At 45.5% G+C, this 24,272-nt stretch overlaps 1 protein-coding gene across 4 annotated transcripts in view; it reads left to right on the top strand.

Moving 5' to 3' along the window:
* Positions 1 to 14,563: 14,563 nt before the first annotated feature.
* Positions 14,564 to 24,272, top strand: part of LOC147885415 (gamma-glutamyl peptidase 4-like) — a 40,970-nt gene continuing 31,261 nt past the window's right edge. The window contains exons 1-2 of one of the 4 annotated variants that reach the window (XM_087396431.1): positions 14,564 to 14,963; positions 15,094 to 15,252. In XM_087396431.1, coding sequence (XP_087252557.1) covers positions 14,649 to 14,963; positions 15,094 to 15,252 — 474 coding nt within the window. In that variant the 5' untranslated portion in view covers positions 14,564 to 14,648. The remainder of the gene's footprint in view (positions 14,964 to 15,093; positions 15,253 to 24,272) is intronic. The other 3 variants (XM_087396430.1, XM_087396433.1, XM_087396432.1) reach the window with 3 other exon arrangements.

Here is a 24,272-nt window from a genome sequence, read left to right as displayed (position 1 = left end):
TATGAGCTAAAAAGCCCACTTCCCCCCGACTACACAACCACATTGACTCTAACTACATCATCGCCTTCAATTATATCATGATACTTTCTGTAATTTTTTTATGTTGGCTCATGTGTCTAGCTTAGCAATTTAATTTCTTGTCTAGTTTGAACTGTTAAATTACACGGTGCAGTGGAACAGAAACTGAACAAAGAATAGAGAGTACACAGTAAACTGGAGAGGAACAAAATTTTCCTTCAATATTGATGTAGTATAGATGATGGCTCCGTCCACCTGTGCACTCCCACAGTGGAGCTTAGATGGCAATCTAGATAGATACTAGGTAAAGAGCTACTAGCTGGAAGATCTGATCTAAGGGTGATAGTCGGATCAACGTAGTCGGTGGAACTGACCAGTCAACCTAGTCGATGGAGCCGACTAGTCAACTTAGTCGATGGAACTAACTAGTCATCCATGGAATATTCAAGAAATATTCCCTATACCATCGCCTCAAGGGCTCCAGGCCCTAGCAAGAATAAGGGGCTCCCACATAATCACCTTTCTACCATCAACGGTCTCATTGATAGACCTCATCTGACATGCAAGTTAGGATCCATCCAATGTCCTGGGCTCACACATGGCTTCTCCTCATATGGAGGCCTTACAATTTGAGCACCTTGGACCACTGGTGGTTACCAGGAGAAGTGCCCGTACCATAAGTGATGCCATAATCAAGAGTGCCCTTCACATACCTGAGCACCTGCATCCCTGCATTCCAATGATTCTCCTGGGGCTTATTAGAGAACTTGCTGAAAATGCCAATAGCAAAACTGATGTTCGGTCTGGTGTTGCATAGATAGATGAGACTGCCAACCAAATTTTTGTACCTCCCGATGTCTACTGGTGGTGAGGCATCCTCCATAGACAACCTCGCATTTACCTCCATAGGTATAGCTATCTCCTTGCACTTGGACATACCAAAAGCCTTCAAGATCTCCCTTGCATATTTATGCTGAGAGATGAAGATCTTGCCTGGCTCTTGCTAGACTTCAACCCCCAAACAATAGTGCATCAAGCCTAAGCCTGTCATCTCAAACTCTGTGCTCAATGCTTTTCTAGTCTGCTGGATCATGTCTTCATAGTCACCTGTAATAAGGAGATCATCCACATAAAGAACAATAATAGCAGATTTTCCACCTTTCCTATACACATACAAGTTAGCATATGAGGCACATCTTTTGAAGTTTAATTTATGAAAGAATTTGTCTATCCATTGGTATCATGCTTTTGGGGCCTGTTTCAGCCCATTGTATAGAGCCTTCTTCAGCTTACATACCTTGTTCTCAGAATGGCGGGTGTCAAACCCAGGTGGCTAAGCCACGTACACGTCCTCCTTAAGGTCACCATTCAAGAATGTTGATTTAACATCCATTTGATAAACTGGCCACTTTTTATGAGCAGCCACTGATAGTACTATGTGAATAGTGGTCACTTTGGCAGTCGAAGCGAAAGATTCCTGAGAATCAAACCCTTCAACCTATGAAAATCCTTGTGCAACCAATTTGGATTTGTACTTTTCCAAAGTCCCATCGGCCTTGTACTTTCCTTCCAAACCCACTTGGTGCCAATAACCTTTCTATTAGGTGGTCGATCTACTAGCTCCCAAGTTTCACTCTTCATGATGCTGTCATATTCTACTTGCATAGCATTTTTCCAATCTCAGTCTGCAAGTGCTTCCTCCAAACTCACAAATTCCTTTACTTCTGCAATAATCTCAGCCATTAAGGCCATATTGACTATGTGAGTAGAAGCCCTCCTTTGCTCCTCGATTCTCTGAGACTGCCTTGGTCCATCTACATGCTACTCAATAGACATAGGCATCTGGTTATCATGGTCGTAGAGTTGCCTTACCCATCGCGGCAATGGATTTTTCGGTGGTGTAACAATAGGTTGGTGACTTATACCTTCATCATCTGATATTTCCTCCTCCTTTATAGCTCTTGGGACAGGTCCATAGTGAATTACCTCTTCACTTGATGATAAAGTGGAAGAGCTCTTCTCTGCCTCCACTGCATGTGGCTACTCCCTAAACACCACATCGCATCTCGCTATGATCTTCTTTGCCTCTCGGTCATACAACTTATAGGCTTTCTTCTCATCACAATAGCCTAAGAAGATACATTTGATGCTTTTTGGTTGTCTCTGTTTGCCTGGTATATGCGCATAGCATTCACACCCAAATGTTCTGAAGTGGGAGACAGATGGCTTCTTACCGTTGTAAGCCTCATGTGGTGTTTTACCTTTAAGTTCCTTTGTATAGTTGCGATTAAGGGTGTAAACCGCAGTATTGACAGCCTCAGCCCAAAAGTGGTTTGGTAGTCCAACACCTTTCAACATGCACCTCCCCATCTCCACAGTGGTCCGCATTCGGCATTTAACAATTGAGTGTTGCTGAGGCGTATGTGGTGCCATCATTTGTCACTTGATCCCTTTGCTCTTGCAAAAATCTGCAAACTCTGTAGAAACAAACTCACCACCACCATCTGATCTGATTTTCTTCACTTTTCTCCCTATTTCATTTTCAACAAGCTATAGCCATTCTTTCAATTTACTAAAAGCTTGAGCCTTTTTGCAAAGAAAGTACACCCACATCTTCCTATTATAGTCGTCAACAATCAATAAAAAATAGGAAGATCCCCCCAAGGCCTATGTAGGCATCTTACGACACAAGTGAACATGCACCAACTCTAGAGGAGCATTTTCTCTATTCTTGCTTTCTTATGGGAATGCCTTTCTCTGTTGGTTGCCCATCATGCAAGCTTCACATGGTTCTTTGATTTTTGCTACTGCAGGTAAGTGAGCAACCTTACATTGCTTTTGCATCTCCTTCTGCACTGCAAATCCAATGTGGCTGAATATTTCGTGCCAAAGTCTACTTGTGCCCACTCCAGTGGTGGTTATAAGAGCACTTAGCTCATATAGGTTGTTCCTCCTTACTCCTGTGCCAACAAGATTGCCAACACTATCCAACATTTTTGCTTTTATCTTGTTGAACCTCACCTCATGGTCAAGGTCAGTTATGGAAGCAACTGAAAGTAAATATCTCTTGATTTGTGGAACATATAGCACATTAGATAGTTTCTTAACATCTCCATTTACAGAAACAAATGAAACCATACCTATACCCTCAACTAGGCATTTTGTGTTATTTCCAACAGTCATGGTGATGGGTTCCTGTAGAGGTTGCATGGAACAATATAGACCCTTCTTGCAGGTCATGTGATGGGAGGCACAACAATCCAACACCCATGAATCAGTGGTTCACGCTTCTTGAACTGAGGAACACTCTTCCTCAATGACCAGAAATAAATCCAACTCTGCTTCTGATGTGTTAGTTGTCTCTTTCCCCTTATCCATCTTCTTCAGGGTACCATTATTTTCATCTGCTTTCTTGACCTGGCAATCAGAAATCACATGGCCCTTCTTCTTGTAGTAGAAGCATTCTCCCTGAAACTTCTTCTTGCTGCCCTTCTTCTTTTTGTCACACCACTAGTAGAGGACTCACTTTTGGTGGAGGAACCACCTTTGCCTTTCAGAGTGTGGCAGAGAATGTAGCATCCCCATTGCTGCCTCCATCTCAAGCTTTAAGCCTCAATTCCTCCTCCATACATAAAGCACAAAACTCCTCAAATGACAATGGTTGGGGTCTCACCTAAGTGTTAAGCACTGTTACCAATCCATCAAACCTTGGTGGACATATCCGGAGACACCGCCGAGCTAGCCGTGGGTGTATGTGCAAGGCAGTGACTTGTGGGCTGCAAGTGCATCGAGTGATATGCCTACCGTACTAACTCACCTAGACCTGGACTTGATGATAATGTGGAATGCGGTGTTGACGAACATCGCACTGCCGCATAGCGTGTTAAAAGCCATATATAGCATGTGTCCAGCTTGTGTCTTAGCTTGGATGCTAGAGGTACACTGGCATTGTGACAAGTTCTTGCGGGATGGTCCTTTGTCCGAGAGAAGCAGGTTCTTGTGTGATCACCTTTGGTGCAAACAATTGCTCTTGTGAGTCGGTTGGCATGGTATGATCGCAACTACCCTTGAGGGTTCGCCTTTGGGTTTGGAGGGAGGTTCATGTGTAACACCCCGCATTGTAGGGGTTGGTTCTTGTGTTGCTCCTTCATTGCCTTGGGTGATTTTCGTGTTGAGTTGTACGATTTGTGTGGTAATAGGGCATGTTCGGGACTCTAGGGCTTGTTTACTGTGATGGTAAGTTCGTCGGTAGGTTCTTGTGATTCTACATCTAGGGTCGACACATGTTCTTGTGTTGCTACCTTCGGAACCCCTACGGTTTGTGACTCAAACTTCGGCACCCAGATGACCTGAGAGTGCTCTCAACGGAAGCAAGAACGCAAGAAGGAGAGAGAGAGAGAGGGAGACAGAGAGCCACACAAGTTTTGGTGGGTGCAGAACCACCCTAATCTTCTTTTTCATTCATTTATATATGTGTTTGAGTATTGTACATAACCGGGGTTAAGGCACAGTGACCTTTAACCCCCACAACCTCCCACTTAAAGGACAATGTGCCTTTAAGGGAGAACAACCAGTGAGCATACTATCCAATGCCCATCAATACACGACAATACTCAAACTGCTGACTAGGTAGACTCTTCGTCAGCATATCTACAGGGTTATCATCTGTATGAACCTTGACAAGCTCTATGCGCTTGTCCTCAAGTACCTCCCTGATGAAATGGTACCTGACCTCAATGTGTTTGGTCTTTGCATGAAAGACCGGATTCCGTGCTAGCTGAATAGCACTCATGGAATCACTATGCAATGTCGGTACACCTGTATGAATCCCCAAATCTCCCACTAGCCGATCAAGCCATATAGCCTCCTTGCAACCCTCTGTGGCTGCAACATACTCAGCCTCTGTGGTAGACAAAGCAATGCACTTCTGTGCGCGAGACATCCACGACACTGCACCACCTGCAAAGGTGAACACATAACCAGAAGTGGATCTCCTACTATCCACATGCCCTGCATAGTCTGAATCTGTGTACCCAAGTACACGCATGTCTCCTTTACCAAAGCAGATGCACATCTCCTTGGTACCCTTCATGTACCTCATGATGCACTTAACTGCCTCCCAATGCCTCTTTCCTGGATTAGCCATATACCGGCTAACAACTCCCACTGCAAATGCAAAGTCTGGTCTAGTAGCTATCATAGCATACATAAGACTCCCAACTGCTGATGCATAAGGAACCTTGGCCATCATGGCCCTCTCCTCATCTGATTTGGGACTATCTGTATGACTCAGTTTCACATATGGAGGCAATGGAGTACTCACTGCCTTCCCCCTCTCCATATTGAAACGCTGCAATACTTTTGTAACATACTCTTTTTGTGAAAGCCAAAGGAGTTTCCTACTCCGATCACGCGTGATGCGCATACCAAGAATATGACCTGCAAGTCCCAAATCCTTCATATCAAAGGCCTCATGCAACTTGGCCTTTAAAGCATCTAGCTCATAAGTATTCTTGCTAGCCAATAGCATATCATCCACATATAGTGCCAGGATTATCAGGCTTTTATCCTTAGCCCTTTTAGTGTAGAGGCAGTGATCAATTTCACTCCTTCTAAAACCCTGGGACTGAATGAAAGCATCAAACTTCTGATACCATTCTCTAGGTGCTTGCTTAAGACCATAGAGACTCTTCTTCAGTTTGCAAACTAAATGCTCTTTGCCCTTTTCTTCAAAGCCTTCCGGCTGCACCATGTAAATTTCCTCATGCAAATCCCCATGCAAGAAAGCTGTCTTGACATCCATTTGCATAAGCTCCATATCCTCTGATGCCACTAGTCCAAGCATGCATCTAAGTGTGGTCATCTTCACAACCGGAGAGAATATCTCATCAAAGTCCACACCCTTCTCTTGCTTGAACCCTTTAGCAACCAAACGGGCCTTGTACCTAGGCACATCATCACCTGTGACCTTCATTTTGTAGACCCATTTACATGGCAATGCTTTCTTTCCATGTGGCAAAGAAACCAAGTCCCAAGTCTTATTCTTCATAAGTGAACTCATCTCTGATTGCATAGCATACTCCCACTTGCATTGATCCTCACGCATCATAGCCTCTCTATAGCAAGAAGGCTCCCCGCAATCAGTAAGCATCACATAGTCTACCCCTAGAACAAACCTATCAAGCGGTCTAGACACTCTAGATGATCTTCTCAAGGGCATTTCAGCTTGCTGTCCCACTTGCATATCAGCCACATTTGGCTCATCATTTCCACCAATAGATGATCCATCATCTACCCTTGATTGTATACCTGTGGGAGTACTTGGTGGTACCATTTCTTGCACATTTGGTGCATGGATAGCTTGCTGCCTATCAACATATGCAGGTGGATTCACATCCTGGAAAGTGATTCTCCTCATTTCCACATCCCTCATGGGTGCCTTATGCATCTTCTTCTCATTGAAGACCACATCATGGCTGCGTATGATCTTCTTTGCTTTTGGATCCCAGAGACGATAGCCCATCTCTCCACTTTCACCATAACCTAGAAAGATACATTTCCTAGACTTAGGATCTAGCTTCTTTCGAAGCTCTTTTGGCACATGTGCATATGCCTCACACCCAAATATACGCAAATGAGAGTAAGAGGGCTTCTTGCCACTCCATGCCTCTTCAGGAATACCACCATCCAAACTCTTACTAGGTGATCTATTGATCACATGCACTGCAGTCTTCATTGCCTCAGCCCAAAAACGACCAGAAAGACTTGCATTGGAAAGCATGCATTGCAACCTTTCTTGAATGGTACGGTTCATCTTTTCTGCAACTGGATTTTGCTCTGAAGTATGAGGGGATGTAAGCTCCCTTTTAATCCCACGAGTATCACAGAAATGTTGAAAGTCACGAGAGAGATACTCTCCACCATTGTCAGTCCGTAGGCATTTAAGCATTCTACCTGACTGATTCTCAACCAAGTCTAGCCATTTCTGAAATACTTGGAACACATCACTCTTCCGAGCTATAGCATAAGCCCACACTTTCCTAGTTGCATCATCAATGAATGTCACATAGTATGCAGCCCCGCCTAATGACCGTGTAGGCATGGGACCACATACGTCTGAATGCACCAAATCAAGCATTTCAAACTCTTTCTTTCCCCTTCTTTTATGGGCTGATTTAGTCTGCTTCCCATAGAGACAATGCTCACAAAAGTCAAAATCAGAGAAACTCAAATGCGGTACATAACCCAAACGGCATAAGAGTTTCATTCCATTCTGGCTCATGTGCCCCAACCTGCAATGCCACAAAGAAGTGCTTGGCTGCTCGGTTATTGCAACAACATGATCAAATACCCCTGATACATGTAAGGGATACAAAGTCCCACACTTGGCACCCCTGGCCAAAAGCATAGAGCCCTTCTGAATTTTCCAACTCTGAAAGCCAAAAGTGGTGTGAAAACCAGCATCATCTAGCTGACCCACTGAAATAAGACTCTTGGTCAACTTAGGCACATGTCTCACATGTTTCAAAACAAATGCAGACCCATTTGCAAAAGAAAACTTTATGTCACCTGCTCCCACTATGTCACATGCATAGTCATTTCCAAGATGCACACAACCTGTCTTTCCACTATCATAAGTGGAGAACCATTCCCTATGGGGAGTAACATGGAATGAAGCACCAGAATCCAAAATCCAATCCTGGGAATATGCATCATCTGAAGTGGTAAGCAGCTCTGCAGATAAAGTAGACATGAAGAGAACATCATTGTCACTATCATGTGTGACTGCATTGATCTCCTCGATCTTCACTTTTCCTTTGTCCTCCCTTGGACTCTCTTCCTTTTGATTTGCACCCCAATTTGCATTCTTTTTCTTATCCTTTTGCTCTCTTTTCAGCTTGTAGCAATCCTTTTTCATATGGCCCTTCTTGCCACAGTGGTAACACTCAATGTTTCGTGCCCTGGATTTGCTACGAGACTTCCCTCTTTCTTGGGACTTCCCCCTGAACTGTGATCTACCCCTTTGCACATTTAAGGCTGCATCCTGCTTGTTGCCATCCATAGACTTCCGTCTAATCTCCTCGGCCAACAAGCTACCCACAACATCATCAAATTTCAGTACTCCACCAGGTGCAGAGTTACTGACAGCTGTACGGAAGGTATCCCATGAGGATGGCAATGAACATAAGAGAAATATTGCCTTAGTCTCCGCATCAAAATTCATTTTCTGAGCCTGAAGCTGGCTGAAAATAATATTGAATTCATTCAAGTGAGAAGCAATGGAGACCCCTTCCTTCATCTGCAGCTCAAACAACCTCTTCATGAGGTAAACTTTATTAGAGGTAGTTTCCTTCTCATAAGTGGCACACAGTTTCTTCCACAAATCTTCTGTAGTCTGCTCATTTACTACTGTGAAATAAACTGACTTTGCAAGATGAAGTCTAATAGTAGACTTTGCTAATGCATCCAACTCATTCCAATCATCCTCAGACATATTTGCAGGCTTAGCTTCAATCCCTGCCAAGGGTTTAATCTGCTTCTTTTGAATAAGCACATCCCTTATCTGTTCTTTCCACAAAGAAAAGTTTGTCCCATCAAACTTTTTAATGCTGAAAAACTCCTTTTCAGACATGGAAGAGGATGCCATGATGCAAATAAAGCAAAATCCCAAATGCTAGTGCCTGCAAGAGAGAATCACACCAAATACCAAGTGCACCCAAATGTGTATGCCACAATAAAGTGAAATATCACCAAATCTCAAAGCTCAAAGCATCTGACTCATGTGCATATACTATGCATCCATATGAGCAAATCTGGCCCAAAAGAAAATGCCAATAAGTGCCAAATGACTCAAGCATAAACACTGTCCACTGGCATATGCATCAATAATGTCTCATCCAAGAGAGCATAGCACTATCAGTGCATCACCTGCAATGTGTCAAAGCTGTCCCTCAGCATAAAATAGCATCCATGTGCAAAGCATCCATAAAAAATAGCATCCCACAAGGCAATTTGGGCCTATCAGCGCATTCAACAAGGACCGCAATGCATCCAAATGGCCTATAAATCATCCACTGCAACCCAATGCATACCACGAATGAGAGCACACTACTCAAACTGCAACCAGAGTGATCTGCATAAGGTATGCTCAAGAAATCATAGTCCACGGTAATGAGCGCTACTGAAAATAGAACCTGAGATGCCTCAAAACATGGGCGCCACTGCATAATCGGACTCGGCAAGAAAATCTGCAAATATCTCTCTTCTGCCAGAACTCCAAAATCCCAACCGATGAGTGAGAAATGGGAGTCAATACTTATCCACTGCCATGTGGCATAAATCTAAGGTTTCAAAACCTTAGAATGAAAAATGCATAACAGAGAGACGAAATCGAATACACAGAGATCTATAACTCTGAAAATCCTCCACCGAATCGCGCAAGAACTGACAGGTAGGGGTTTTTGGGCGTCCGGAACGCAATGGGACAGACGGTTTTGGAAACCGTGGTCTCAATCACTGGGTCCAACACACGGACTGAAAAACGTTTTTGGAAACAGAGCTGTTTGTAAACTCCACCGGAGTGCGAATGATGAGCAACATAGAAGTTTTAGGACCTCTTGAGTCCACCGAAACTGACAGATCTGCAAATGGTTGCTCCAAACTTGAGTTCCAACACCCGGGCAAAAAACGTAGGAACTGACACAGTGACTCAGAAATCCAATGAAATGATCCTAGATTCAGGAATGAAGGTGTTTCCAGGCTCCTGAAGTAATGTGGATACCAAAAGCAAGCAATAGTTGCCTCTACAAGTCAATATGGAGTCTCTGTCATCGAACGGAACAGGAAAAAGCTCAAAAAAGCTCTGATACCAGTTGAGAGTGCTCTCAACGGAAGCAAGAACGGAAGAAGGAGAGAGAGAGAGAGAGGGAGACAGAGAGCCACACAAGTTTTGGTGGGTGCAGAACCACCCTAATCTTCTTTTTCATTCATTTATATATGTGTTTGATTATTGTACATAACCGGGGTTAAGGCACAGTGACCTTTAACCCCCACAATGACCTACTTGCCGTTGTAATTATCTCGATCTTCCAAGAGCTTGGTGGGGACCCAGTGCTTGGGGGGATGCTGCGGTTGAGGAGGTGGATTGGAGCCTAGAGTTCGAACTGCGGGGTGGCATCATGCCCTTCTTCTTGGCACGGATGCCTTCAGTAGTCTCTAGCGATTAGGGACTCCTGTGCTGCTTGGATTCTTTTTGGTCGTCAGTTTCGGTTGAAGTAGTGTTGAGCATAAAGGATAGCCTCTTGTACTTGCTGTACATGACTTTCCTGAGTGGGGGATGGCAATGATGATGTAATGGTCAATTGCACCGGGTTGCCACCATGCTTGGCCCTCTACTCCTTTTCAAGGTCAGACTCTTTTCGGGGGGTTGGTGTTTGGAGGGTTGGAGGTGGATGGAGCTTCAGGTCCACCCTCCCATAGAATTTCTTTGTCTTGGGTCAGCGAGGGTGCAGCTAAAGGAGTAGGGCTTGTGTCATGACATGATTATTTGTATTAGATCCTTATGGATCATTCTAGGGAATCTAGCGATTACCCTATGGTTGTAACATTGTAAATTGGCCAATTGAATATAATAAAATATGCACGTATGCATTAGGTCCTAGGATGGTTAGGAAAGGGTAGCATTGTGCATGGGTATTGCATTAATCAATGGTAGGCATAAAGGGTCATAGGCTAAGGGTAGAATAATGGGGTATTCCCAAGGGATGTGATCCTAAGAGGCATGAGGGTTGCACCCTCTCATGTCATTCATGGTGTGTAAATATGGCATTTGCATGCATATGGATTGTGGATTGTGTGGAGCATGTAGAGAAGAGTCTAGCAAAAATACACTCACTTGGGCACTCCTTCCACCCCATTTGGAGGGCCAATGCTTCTCAATTTATGCATCATCTATTCACATGTGCATCTCTACATTGAAGAACGTGACAAATGGTATCAGAGCCAAGATCCTTTGACTGTGAGAGCCTACCATGTGGAAGTTGCAACAATCAGTGACATCGACATGAAGTCATCGAAGAGAATCAGATTCACCCATCAAGAAATCACCAGGGGGCTTCCTTTCTCTCTCTGAAAGTTGCTTTCTTTTTTTGTCGATAGGCAAATTTTTTATTTGTGGGGAATCGGCCCCACGCTGCCAATCGCGGGCCTTCAAGGCCCTTGTGCAGTTCGCGGGCCACATTAACTACCCCCATCAAGTGCAGTCCTTAACGCGGGGAGCCTTGTGTAGGCCTTGTGCTTCCAAGTCTGTGTGGCGTGTGGCGTGCAGGGTCGCAATCTCCATTGTAGCCCGTGCTTGGGAGCTGCCCTTGGAGCCTTAGCCGCGTGGCACACTACCTCCGCTGCACGCTCTTTGCAACTGCATGGCACACTACCTTCGTTGCACGCTCTTTGTAGCTTGTTAGCCATGTGGCGTAGTAGCCCTTGGAACCTGCCCCTCTGTCCTCTATACCCAAGTCCAGCCGCCACTCTCTGACCCATCGCCCCACTGCCATGTGTCGACCCGCTGCGGCCACCACCACGTGTCAACCTGCTACCATGTGTCACCCCGTTGCCGCCTCTGCCACGGTATAGCCTGCTAGCCACCTCTGCCCCCTTGCATAGTCCGCATTAAATCCCCCCCCCTTTCATCATTACTCACCCCCCCCCCTTGCATTTCGAAATCCCCCCCCCCCCCCTTTCATCATTCGTTCTTACCCCCCTTCTTACTTTCGGAAAAAAAAATCCCTCCCTTGCAATTCAAAACCCCCCCTCTTGCTCTACGAAATTCCCCCATTATATTTCCTCTCATCTCCTCTTGTCTCTTCCCCCCCCCCCCCCCCATATTGTCATTTTAAAATTTATTTTTTTTTAAAAAAGAAAAGAGAAAGAGAAGGAAAAGGGGCCCTTGTACATTCCGAGGGTCGAGGATGCACCGAAGAGTCACGGCAAGATTGTGGAGTGGGCGCTTCATCAAACGGGCGAGGGGAAGTACCACTATTCTTTTTCGCTCACATTTAAATTTCTTTTTTTTCTATCACACTTAAATTCATTTCACCCACTCTTAGCTCATCAGGAAGCTTAATTTAAAACTTGATTGGTTCCATTTGCATTTCCTAAACATGGAAGTTAATCAAGGATTCACACCTGACAACATTCCTCGACTCACATTAAACCTCATGGGAACAACACCTTACACCCCTATCTACCAAAACGTATTTGATCCATCATAACCCTCAGCCACCTACCGAACCTCCACCAAGGACACCATCACCACCACACTACTCAGTTAACGCAATCCAATAATTCCTTCAAGGATTGTCGGCAGTTATAAGTGATACAATTCAAAGGGAAATGCCCTTAAAAAGGAAATTATTTGAGGATCATGCAGACCCTTTAGAAAAGACTAAGAAAAGAAGATTTGATCCTAAGGAGCGGCTTGTGTTTCCAAAGTATGATGGGGCTAGGCATCCAGAGAAACTCCTCAAGTCGATTAGACATTTCCAATTGTATTTTGTACAATTTGATCGTACGGAAGATGAGAAGTTAGCATTAGTTACTTTACGTTTGGACAAGGATGCATTACTTTGGTGGTCCGTATGCCAATCAGAAAGTAGTCCAATCAAGGAGTGGTCTAAATTCTTAGAAGAATTAAAGACGACATTTCTCCCGCCTAAGTATAAGAAGGACCAAATGTTTAAATGGGAGAAACTACGGCAATTTGATAGGGAGAGAGTGAGCGAATACACTACAAAATTTTGGTGTTTATCTATAGAGTTCACAACAAAGACGAAAGAGGAGAAATTATATAAGTATCTCTTGGGTCATAGACCCAACATCCGACATGAGTTCGAACTCCTGAGTCCGACTAAATTAAAGGACGCCATTAGATAGGCCGAGGTAGCGGAAAGGAAAGTCAATCCTAGAAGGAGAGAAGTAACATATGAGATGTCAACTTCACAAAGTAGACCCTTTGTTTGATCAACCAACTTTAACTGAAATGGATGACGATTTCCTAGGTGAGTGGGAGTACAAACAATTAATAGCAAACCAACAGGGAAACCTACTCTAGGAGGATGTGTGAAACTTCCATTCATGTCTCCTCAAGAAAGGGATAGATTATTTACGGAAAGAAAATGGCACTTCTGGTGCTGCTTGTATAGGAAATTGTGTTCTCTTAGCACTATTGAGGTGGTTCCCACCTTGCAATTCTCCACTACATATCACCCATTGACTGATGGACAAAGTGAAATAGCTAACCAAGCTATTATCTAGCTGTTACATAGTTATGTCCATGACAATCCTACCCTATGGGAATTATATTTACCTCTAATAGAGTTTGCATATAACCAGAACGAATACTATTCCATGAGGTAAGGAGTACCAGGAATAGACAAACATCTCGATATTTGGTAAAGTTTAAAGGATATCCTATGGAAGATGGCCAATGGTTCGATGAAGATCACTTGAAGGATTACTTTGCACTTGTTGAAGATTATTTGAAAGCACACAGATGAGAACATCTGCTTCTCTAAGCAAGAGGGCACGTCACGACATGATTATTTGTATTAGATCCTTGTGGATCATTTTAGGGAATCTGGCGATTACCCTATGGTTGTAACATTGTAAATTGGCCAATTGAATATAATAAAGTATGCACGTATGCATTAGGTCCTAGGATGGTTAGGAAAGGGTAGCATTGTGCATGGGTATTGCATTAATCAATGGTAGGCATAAAGGGTCATAGGCTAAGGGTAGAATAATGGGGTATTCCCAAGGGATGTGATCCCAAGAGACATGAGGGTTGCGCCCTCTCGTGTCATTCAGTGTGTGAATATGGGCATTTGCATGCATATGGATTGTGGATTGTGTGGAGCATGTAGAGAAGAGTCTAGCAAAATACACTCACTTGGGCACTCCTTCCACCCCATTTGGAGAGCCAATGCTTCTCTTCCATGTTCTGATCTCGCCTTCGCTCTAGTAGTTAAACCTTTCTAGGCTCATATTGTTAGAATCAGAGAAGTTCTACTATAGTTTTGGCTCTAAAGTTACAGCCATAATCAACATTGTAACTATATTTTTTATTATTTACAAAAAACAATGGAGAATCAGTTTCTTTGGTATTGTAACAATTTGTACACATGTGCATCTCTGCATTGAAGAACGTGACAGCTTGGTTCACACAACGAGATTACCACAATTCTACCACCATTCATGAGGAAAGTTGCTCGTGCTTGCCAGTCGATTTGACAGTTCACGGCGTAACACTAGGTCCTTCCCAATATGATATGTTTGTTAGTTGCTTCTGTGGGGAGAACATAAAAGTGTAAATTTTCTGCCTGGCGAACAACCGTTACACTTAAGTTCACAAAAACCCAAGGTGCTTATGAGTTGGCCATTGATAGCCCTTACTAAAGCGACGGTGAGGTTTAAGGGTACCTGAAGCTTTTCCCATACCTTGGGGGAGATGAAGTTGTGGCCCGCCCCGGATCCACAAGTATTCTTGAAATTATAGATATTCTAATTCTAATATCCGAGAGAGCGGTCAAGCTACTCCTTGGCCCCTAGACCTATAGGGGCCTCCAATTCATCGCATGGCCGAGGTTCAAACCAGATTCGCAGTTTTCCTGACCGGCTATGCTTCCCCTTACTCTGAGAACAAATACGGTGGCTATGGCCAGATGCTCGTGGACTTGCTCAAGGATCCCGGCGAAACCTGGGATATCTTCCCCGTCGTTGATGGCGTATTTCCTTCCTTGGAGGAGCTTGACGGCTACCATGGCTTTGCCTTGACGGGAAGTCGACACGACGCTCACGGCAACGAGGATTGGATATTGAAGCTTTGCGATGTCTTGCGCACTTTGCATCTAAAGCGGAAGAGAGTTCTAGGGGTCTGCTTCGGTCACCAGGTGATTAGAACCGCTCCTCATTTGCGTGTCAAGATCAAACTCCACAGTTATTATATATCGTGTCCATGTGCGGACAGAGAATCGGGAGATCAGGAGTGCACTTGTTTTTACGGCATTCAGCTGTCCGCAGGTATTGAGCAGGGCTTTGGGAGGAAAAACAGGACGTGCTTCAGTGGGCTGGGAGCTTGGCGCTAGAGAGATCAAGCTTTGTCCTGAAGCTTTCATGAAAAAACCTTATGGAGTCTCCTTGCTACCTGTTCTCAGAGTGATTGAGTCACATCAGGACCAGGTATACTTCACGTCTCGCTAGTGTGATTTGAATCGAAGCAATTTCTGCAACGCGAGTATGAATAAAGTTTAACATTTACATACAATGCAATGATGACTAAATGCGGCATGTGATACGCATTGCGAAGCCAATCGTTTACATTGTAAACTTTAGAAAATAAGCATTCAAGAACTTGTACGAGAGACTCCCAAGCCGAACAGAAAGTACACCTTCGATGAATCGACTCAGGACTGAAATGCTGCCAACACTAAGGGAACTGTTGGTGTGGTCATGGTTGGCCCGAGATCTGATGAAGAGGAAACTGCAGGACTAACCTAATGGAGTGAAGGACACAATAATGGTAAGGTGTCGTCAACCTCTCTACTGACTGATACTACAACTGTTGCCTCCCTACAGAATTGAGGAGGGTGGAGGCAACTGCCTGATTATCCTCACTGACTAGCAAGGAGGCGTTAACTCCTGTATTGCGGACAGCTACACCAGCTACTTCTTTTGTGAGGGTACTCCCTCGTGCTAGGCCTGAAGCTGGTCTGGCAGACTCCTCTGATGCCTCCTCTTGCTGAGCTTCAAGGCTAACGGGACTGGAAATTGAGCCCACTAGTCCTGAAAACTTCTAATGAGAAGGTGACATGTGAGTCATGCTGATTGAAACCAGGGTGGCTTACAGAGCTCCATGGGTTTAAGACCCATAGGAACTAAATGTAGCCAATGAAGACTCCTGATGGGTGGAAGTCCCATCACAACTAGCTGCTGCAACTGGAGTGTCCCAAGGGAAGGAAGCCCCAAGAGAACTAACTGTGGGAATTGAACATTTCATTCGCCTGGTGGACCCAAGAGGCTTATCTACTCTAACCGCTGATGGGCATAAGATGTCTTTAAGGGTGGAAGATCCATCAAGAATGACTCTTGAAAATTGTATGATCTTCTGATGAAATTGATATAGCTGATTGAGCTCCGTTGGTGGAAGACCCATAGGAACTAGATGGATATAATGAAGATGCAGGATGAGTGGAAGACCCATCTGAACTAATTGCAATGATTGAATGATCCCCTCGGGTGGGAACCCCAAGAGAGTAAGTTGCTGAAATTGGATGATCCTCGTGGGTGGTGGACCCAAAAGGCTCATCATTAGTGCATGCTGGCTGAGTTGAGGTGGCCCTAGTGTTAGAAATCAACCAGCAGAGGGTATGCACATCGGAAGACTGATATAATATGTGGTGTGTGGAATCACAAACTTGTTAATGTCATGTGCTTCAAATAGATGTGCAGACTAGTAATGTATCCAGCCAGATACAGAAGCCACCAAAAGAATATATTTCCAATTAAAACTATGGACACAATTAAAATGAGAGATCCAGAGTCCCACCAGGATGTCGTCCTCTGATCTTAGCACAAGGTACTTCTACTATCTGCCGGATATCTCTAGATCACTGAGCCTGCATGCTCCACCTGGAGCGTATGTAGACTCTGCGTCCAAAGACCTCAGCACCTTGCTGTCCTAGACGACAGCCTAGGTTCCAGCCCTAGATGAGCTCAGTCTGCAGCACCACTGGACTCCTTTGCCTCCTGGATGTAGGCCTGAGGGTAAGTCTTCTGCTGCTCCTGCTGCTCCCAAACTGCTGGCTTGCTGGATGCCAAATGCCCTGCCAAGGGGTATTACCCAATGGAACAATTCGTTCTGATTTTTCTGCGGTTCTTCTTCTTTCCCTGCGCCATTCCTTCTCTCTCTCTCTCTCTCTCTCTCTCTCTCTCTCTCTCTCACTCTACACAGTACTAGGGCCTGGGACAATAGTCGGGCTGGACCCCCTCCAAGGATTTTATTGCTTAAGAGAAAAATTGAATACAATAGTTCAGCGCAGAGCTGCTGTTTAAATTCCAAAGGTGAATTGCTTTTTACAAAGAGCTCATGGCTCAATACTTTGTCAACATGCCAAGTGTCAAAATAACTAACTAAAATTTAGTACATGCCACAAAGGGCTATCTCTAGGGTCTTCGATGTTCCTTGGTAACACGAACATCTTCTGGTCGCTTGTTAAGCTCCTTAGCGCTTGGGAAATCAACCCTTCTTAGTACCTGCAACAATTAATTAAAGCGCACCACCATGGCACCCATTAATTGTTAGCGTTGTTGCATGCAAATAATAATCTGTCGACTAATCCTAGTTACGGTGGGCGTCCCCACTGAACACATGTGCACACAACACACACACACACACACACATATATATATATTCTCTAGTTGACCAGAGTCAACGCTCTTGATCATAATTAAGGGGGTTTTGACCAAAGGTCGAGGCGCCTTAATTATGGCCAAGTCTCTCCAATCGAAGCTGGCACATCTCTCCAACCGAAGTTGGCATAACTTGGTTAACCGTAGTTAACCCTCTTGGCGCATGCCAAGTCTCGTTGACCGAAGTCAACACTTTCTGATCGTAGTCAGCTTTGTGGTTCTCTAGTTGGCTGCAATTAACCCTCTTGGTAATAAACCAAGTCTCCCCGACCGAAATTAGGCTTACTAGATCAGAGTCAAGTATCTTTGATCGTAGTCAATTCTTTTACCATTAAAAGAACTCTTTGACCATAATTAACACAAATGAAAAACTCTTTAATTATGATCAATAAATGGTCAACTTATGCTTTGACTTTGGGCCTAGTGACATCCCCTCGGCTTCTATTCAGTTGACCTCAAGCGAAAATGCTTCCTTGTAAACATCCAAAAGTTGTGGATGATCAGACAACATGTCCTCATCCATCCACTTGGCATCCAATGCCAAATAGTTCTTGAATTTCACAAGATACTTGTAAAATTCCTTGCCCTGAGGGCCTTTGCGTAGAGTATGGTACACCTCCTCCAGCTCATCCACCTATAAGGCCTTTGTACCTGGTTTACCCTCGGCTTCTGAGGCTGAAATCCCCTCTTCTGAGCCTTGGGAAACTCTTTTGTTTCAAACTTGGGGGTCGCTGGCTTTTTATCCCCCAGTTTCCCTGCGTGTAGTGAAGGCACACTAGTAGGATCCTGCATGTACACGAGACTAGCCACATTGGCTGAATGCATAAGATCTGATATTTCTTTAATATCTTTAGTGCTCACTTGGGCTTGTATCCTTGGAGTGAGTCCGGCCCGGTACTTCCTGAGTTGAGTCTTGTCAGAAATTTTCTTGAAAGGCGAAGCGTGCAAGTATGAGTCCCAAAATTTCTGGTTGTAAGACTCAATTGTATCTTGTGCTTTCATATGAATGCTCTCCCAACCAAGAAGGACATGATCCCGAAACTGTTTGGGAATAAACAGTTTATAGAAAGCTTTCTTGAAGTCCTTTCATTTCCTGGGGGCTACATAGTTGGCTGTTTTAGCTATCCACCATGCAGTGGCTGTACCAGTCAAGTGCAAACGAACCATACGTAGCTTTGAGGACTCACTGAAATTTTCCAAGCCGAAGGCAGCATCAAACTGCCTTATGAACTGCATTGCCTTTTCAGCTTGGCCATACTGGCCATTGTAAGTGGCAAATCTTACTGACTTCCCACCGTCTTTAAATTCTTTAGTCTCTGCCTTCCTGCCGGACTTCTTCTTCTTCTTCTTCTTCTTTGGCTCTAAAGATCCAGAAGAAGAAGATGATGTTGAGGATGAAGAGGTAGAGCTAAAAGAAGAAGACGAACTGGATGAACTGTGATGATGCTTCTCAGGAAGAGGACCTGCTCTTTTCCTCTTTTTTCTGTCCTTACAGTGAGACTTCTTACTCTTTCCCAATGTGTCATCTGTGGAAAGAGGAGTAGAACTTACAGATCCCTTTTTGCCCACCACTTCTTCCTGATCTGCTCCAGAGGGAGGCTTCTCTGGTTTTTCCTCAAAGAGAGGTTGTACCATCCTGCGAAACAAGGGATCGCTTGTTGCCTCTCCCAACTGAGTAATCAACTCTTTGTAGGCATTCTCTTTATTTATTTGTATAGCCTCTACCTGCTGTACCTGGTCAGACTCTGCCATTCTCTCATGGGGTGATTGGGCATGCTGCTGTGAAGCCATTTCTGCAACCAAAATCTGAGAATGGCAACTCTCTCACACACAGTGTAAGCAACTGATACACTTAGCCTTTGCTTACCCAAAAGAAATACCTCAGCAAGAGGTGTATTGCATTCAGAACTTGTACCAGTAATGGGCTGTCAACTCAAAGCACAAACCCACAAGGTTGCCAAAGCATCAACAACTGTGTTGGCCCTTTTCTGGCTGCTGCAAAAAGCACTCAGAATGCTTCTATTTTCCCTTCTCTGTGCACAAAGGCATGCATTTCTTTACTTGTGCAAATCTCGGATTTTACTGATTTTCTGTTGTTTTTGTGACAGGTAGGTGGAAACTGGTGGCCAGAACTATCTCTGCAACTGTTTTTTTTTTTTGGGAACATTAACTGCACGAGTAACTGGCTGGTTACACTAACCAGACTAGTCAGGCCTGGCCTGGTTGGCTCTCAACTGGACCTCATCCAACTGTAGTCTAGTTAACCAGCTATGGTCTGGTTAGCTAAAACCAAGGTTAGTTGGTCAGACCTGGTTAGACACGTGTCAGTGTGCCACGTCATTACCCACAGAGTGCGCATGCGTGAAGATTTTGCCTCATGTATCTCTCACGCCTGACTCTCACCGGATCCATGTCATACGCACGATTATGCATATCATTTTGCAAGCTTCTCTGTCGGGAATTCTTGTCAAGGTCTAGCAAAAGGTACCCCGTCACCAAATCTAAGCACCTGCGCAAGAGCGGCCCTCACAATTCGCTTTCATGTCGCTTGAAAGTCTGGGGTTGCCTCATTGCCTTCGCCATAAGACCACGTCAAATTGTTCACTCCAATGGTGCACACTCTGCATAGACTTCTCTATGGCGCCAAATAGTTCCACCGGTGCTCACGCAAGGCAAAAAGTTATCTTTCTGAAGGCAACTTTAACGCCATAGCGTAGCCTCCTCGAACGCTATCGGGCATGCAATTCGACACAAGAAGCCCAAGATCACCACGAGTGTACATGCAATACCCTGACAATTACGTTGCTCGTGATTGCTTCCATTTGCTCTTACTCTCTGTCAGAGGCATCCTTATGCTGTCACCATATGTTTTGCCTTAGTTCACGCCTTGCTGTTGGATCGTCACAGCCTAAGGAGGCCATGAGCCTTGGCTCTGATACCACTATTACCCAATGGAACAATTCGTTCTAATTTTTCTGCGGTTCTTCTTCTTTCCCTGCGCCACACTCTCTCTCTCTCTCTCTCTCTCTCTCTCTCTTGCTCTCTCTGCAGTCCCCTCCCTCCCAGTCCCTCTAGGCCCCCGTGGGCTGCCTCCTAGCCCCCGCGTGGGCTCCCTGCTGCTGCACGGTTGGTACTAGGCCGTTGGGCCACTTGAAGCAGCTGTGCCATCTGCTATGCCATCTGTATGCCACTCTGTCGTGCCACCCCTGCCATCTGCTACGCCACTCTGTCGTGCCATCCCTGCCATTTGTCAACTACAGCATTGCAGGCCACAAGGACCCGCGCAGGCCACATGGGCTACTAGCCCCCGTACCTAGTGTCCTAGCTCGGGTGGGCTGCGTTGTCATCTTAGGGCTGCTCCAGGCCCGCCAACAGCTCTAGGGGCTGCCACCAGTCCCTGTCTAGCCAGGACGAGGCCTTTGACCAAGACAAGGGAGCTGTTCACAGCCCTAATGCCTTGACTCCAGTCCTATACCTCTGCTCCAACCAGGTCCTGACCTATCAAAATCAAGAAAGACTTGCTATGGGAAGCCCTTGGTGGTGGGCAGTCCAACCAAGAGGGGCCTGCAAAAGAAGAGCAGAAAAATCAGTAAAATCAGAGAAATAGAGAGGCCATGGAAAGCTCACCCGATCAGTAAACTAGAGGGGACAAAGACAGGAAATACAGCATAATTTGGACCAAAGGGCAGAAAGTAGCCGCGAGGGCCACCCGTGAAAATAATCAAATGCAGATGGATATGATGCGAGATATGGACGTGAAAAACAGTCTCCTTACATCCAAGGTAGAGAGCTTGGAAGCTCAGGTGATTAGTCTTCAAGACGAGAATGTAAAATTGAAGGCAAATACACACGGAGATGAAGGGGAGCTTTAGCCATCCCTACACGAGGAGCTGAACATCATTAGGGAACAAATGAAGCAGCTCAAAGGGGCAAAGGGGACTTCATAAGAAGGATGCAAGATCATAGATGAACTAGAATCTGAGAATGAAAAACTCAGAAGGGTAAACATGCTGAATTCACCCAGAGAGGCTGCAATCTTGGAATGGAGCGATGTGGTCAAGAAAGGTACTGCTGTCCCCAAGAAAGAGTTCATAAAATAAGAAACAGTAAAGCCCTAAATGTCTTAGTCCAAGGCCTCGCGGTAGGAGATACTCCTATGGCAGATGCAAATGCTTTGTTCACCAAAATGGGTGTGAACCTGACATGTGAGACAGCTTGAAGAGTTGGCAAGCCCTATGCACCCACAAGGCCACTTGTGATGAAGCTCCGAACAGTCATGGATAGGAAGACCCTCATGAGCACGAGGGTGACCTTGAAAGGAACCCGGATCTACCTGGATGATGACCTTACCCTCCTACAGTAGGAACATCAGAGGGAAGGTATGGTACACGTCATGGCAGCGAGAGAAGCAGGGAAATGGGCTGCATACAGAGATGGTAGGGTGATCATCCGAGAGAGAGGAGATCAGGACTGGGGGGAGAAGGAAGAGAAAGAAGAGGGTCAATAATGACGGTGTCGGGCCAAGGGGACACTAATAGGAATTGCCATGGCACACTCTGGTCTGATCCAAGTGGTTTCTCGGAGACATACACTGATAGAGACATGGTCTTCTACATTGAGACACATGGAGCCCCGAGAGAGGCGGGGGGAGTGGCTATCCTCTTTAGATCACACATGAGACCTCTCATATCAGTGGCACGGAGAGAGGAGCATGCGCCACACATGTGGATACGAGTCCAGCTACCAGACGCACGACCGATTCTCATAGCAGTGTTATTTCCCTCCAGATACTTCATCCTATGCACGTGAGGTCACCACAGAAGGGCATAGCCCGTATGAGTCGATTCTGGATGATATCACTGAATTCTCTAGGCAGGGGGACATCCTCCTTCTTGGTGACTTCAATGCACGCACAAAAAATAGGCAGGTGGACTTTGCATCGGATTCCCTCATAGTATCAGAACTAGATGCAGCTAAGTTCGGGTTAGTGAGACACTCTGCAGATGCACATGTGAAAGAGTATGGACGACATCTACTTGAGCTAGGGGCTGTTCATGATTTGATCATTTACAATGGTCTACAGAGATGGCCATCATCCGGTGGTCTCACTTGTTTCCCATATGGCGGAGGGACAAGCACAATGGACTACCTATTGGGTCCCTTGGCCCTTATCTCACGTATATACGACTTTATTGTGCCCCCTCCCCCACTCGGTGCTGATCACTCATACTTAGCCTTTTGTATCTCTACCAGTATGCTAGTCACAGGGAGGGTCCCCCCCACGCCCACTCGTGTACAGGTTCACTTTGATTGTGCCTTGGACCCCATCTATGTGAGCAACCTGGCGAAGGGACTTCCAGCCCTACTACTTGGAGATGTTGTAGACCTCGCCCATGCCTCAAACACCCTTGCCACAGTAGTCATGGATGCAGCCATCAGGTCTTTCCCCATGACTCGATCTACACGTGCCTCACTAGGGAAGATGCCACAGAATCCTTGATATGATAATAAGTGCAAAGAGATGAGAGCTCACCTCACATGCGAGCGAGCCCTTGGCCATTTGACATCACCCGAGGCACATCGGATCTCACGGCGACTGACACGTTGTAAGCGGCGGGCCTTCCTCACCCACAAAATGGACGAGGTAATCAGTTCTTTCTAAGGGGGGGGATCCCACCATTGGTTGGGGGTTTCTATCGGAGGGAAGCCACCTATACCGATCACAGACCCAGGTGTTTGGCACACTTATGCATGCTTTCTTTATGATGTCCCGATGCAGGCACCACCGGATATGTCCACTATGCCCAAGCCCACCACTTGCCACTTGTTCACTGCATAGAATGTGCGGGCTGCACTCAGCCGGCTTCATAACCGGAGAGCACAGGACCATGAGGGGCTACGGATTGAGCATTTCGATCATGGACATGAGGTTTTGGCTCTGGTACTAGCACAGATGTTTAACCATGCCATGTCACGGCTTCCCACCCTCATGGAGTACCACCACCATAGTACCGATACACAAGGTAGGCGACCCCATGGATATTGGGTGGGAACTATCGCACTCTCATGATTGGCCACACGTTGGCCAAGATCTATGGATCGATATTGGAGAGGGAGATCAGCACCCATATAGAGGCACATGGGCAGCGTGCTCTAGGGCAGTCAGGTTTCCAGAGACAACACTCCACTCTAGACCACATCTTCACCTTGAGAACTATCATTGAGGAGGCGAGGTCAAGACGCCAGAAAGTCTACGCTTGTTTTGTAGACTTTTGGAAGGTCTTCGACACTGTCTCGCGATCCCACATGATCAGGAGACTATAGGATATGCAGATTCCAGAGGTTCTAATTTGGGGAGTGGTGAGCCCATACGAGTCCTTCAGAGGGAGAGTTCGTGTCCCCGGAGGCCTATCAGACTGGGTTGAGAGCACGATCGAAGTAAAGCAAGGATGCCCTCTCTCACCGACTCTCTTCGGGCTCTATTTTGATGAGATTACATCTTTCATAGACCGTTTAGGAGGCGAGGGAGCACCACTAGTAGACTTGATGATACAGATTCTACTATACGCGGATAACATAGTCCTCCTGTCATCTTCGGCAGAGGGACTACAGAGACATCTAGATGCCCTATGGTGTTCTGCAGAGAGAGAGACCTCATGGTTAACCTTGGGAAGACCAAGGTCATGATCTTTCAACGCCTCTTACACAGTGCTTCACCGACATAGCTTTACATACCAGAGTCAGCCAGTGGAGATTGTGCAGTCCTACACACACTTGGGTGCAGTTTTCAT

This window comes from Dipteris shenzhenensis, chromosome 25 (assembly GCF_047967505.1).
Source record: "Dipteris shenzhenensis isolate YYH24624 ecotype China chromosome 25, Dip_SZ_1.0, whole genome shotgun sequence".
Classification (NCBI taxonomy): Eukaryota; Viridiplantae; Streptophyta; class Polypodiopsida; order Gleicheniales; family Dipteridaceae; genus Dipteris; species Dipteris shenzhenensis.
Note: the sequence above shows the minus strand (reverse complement) of the source record. Positions and strands in the feature narration are given on the sequence as shown.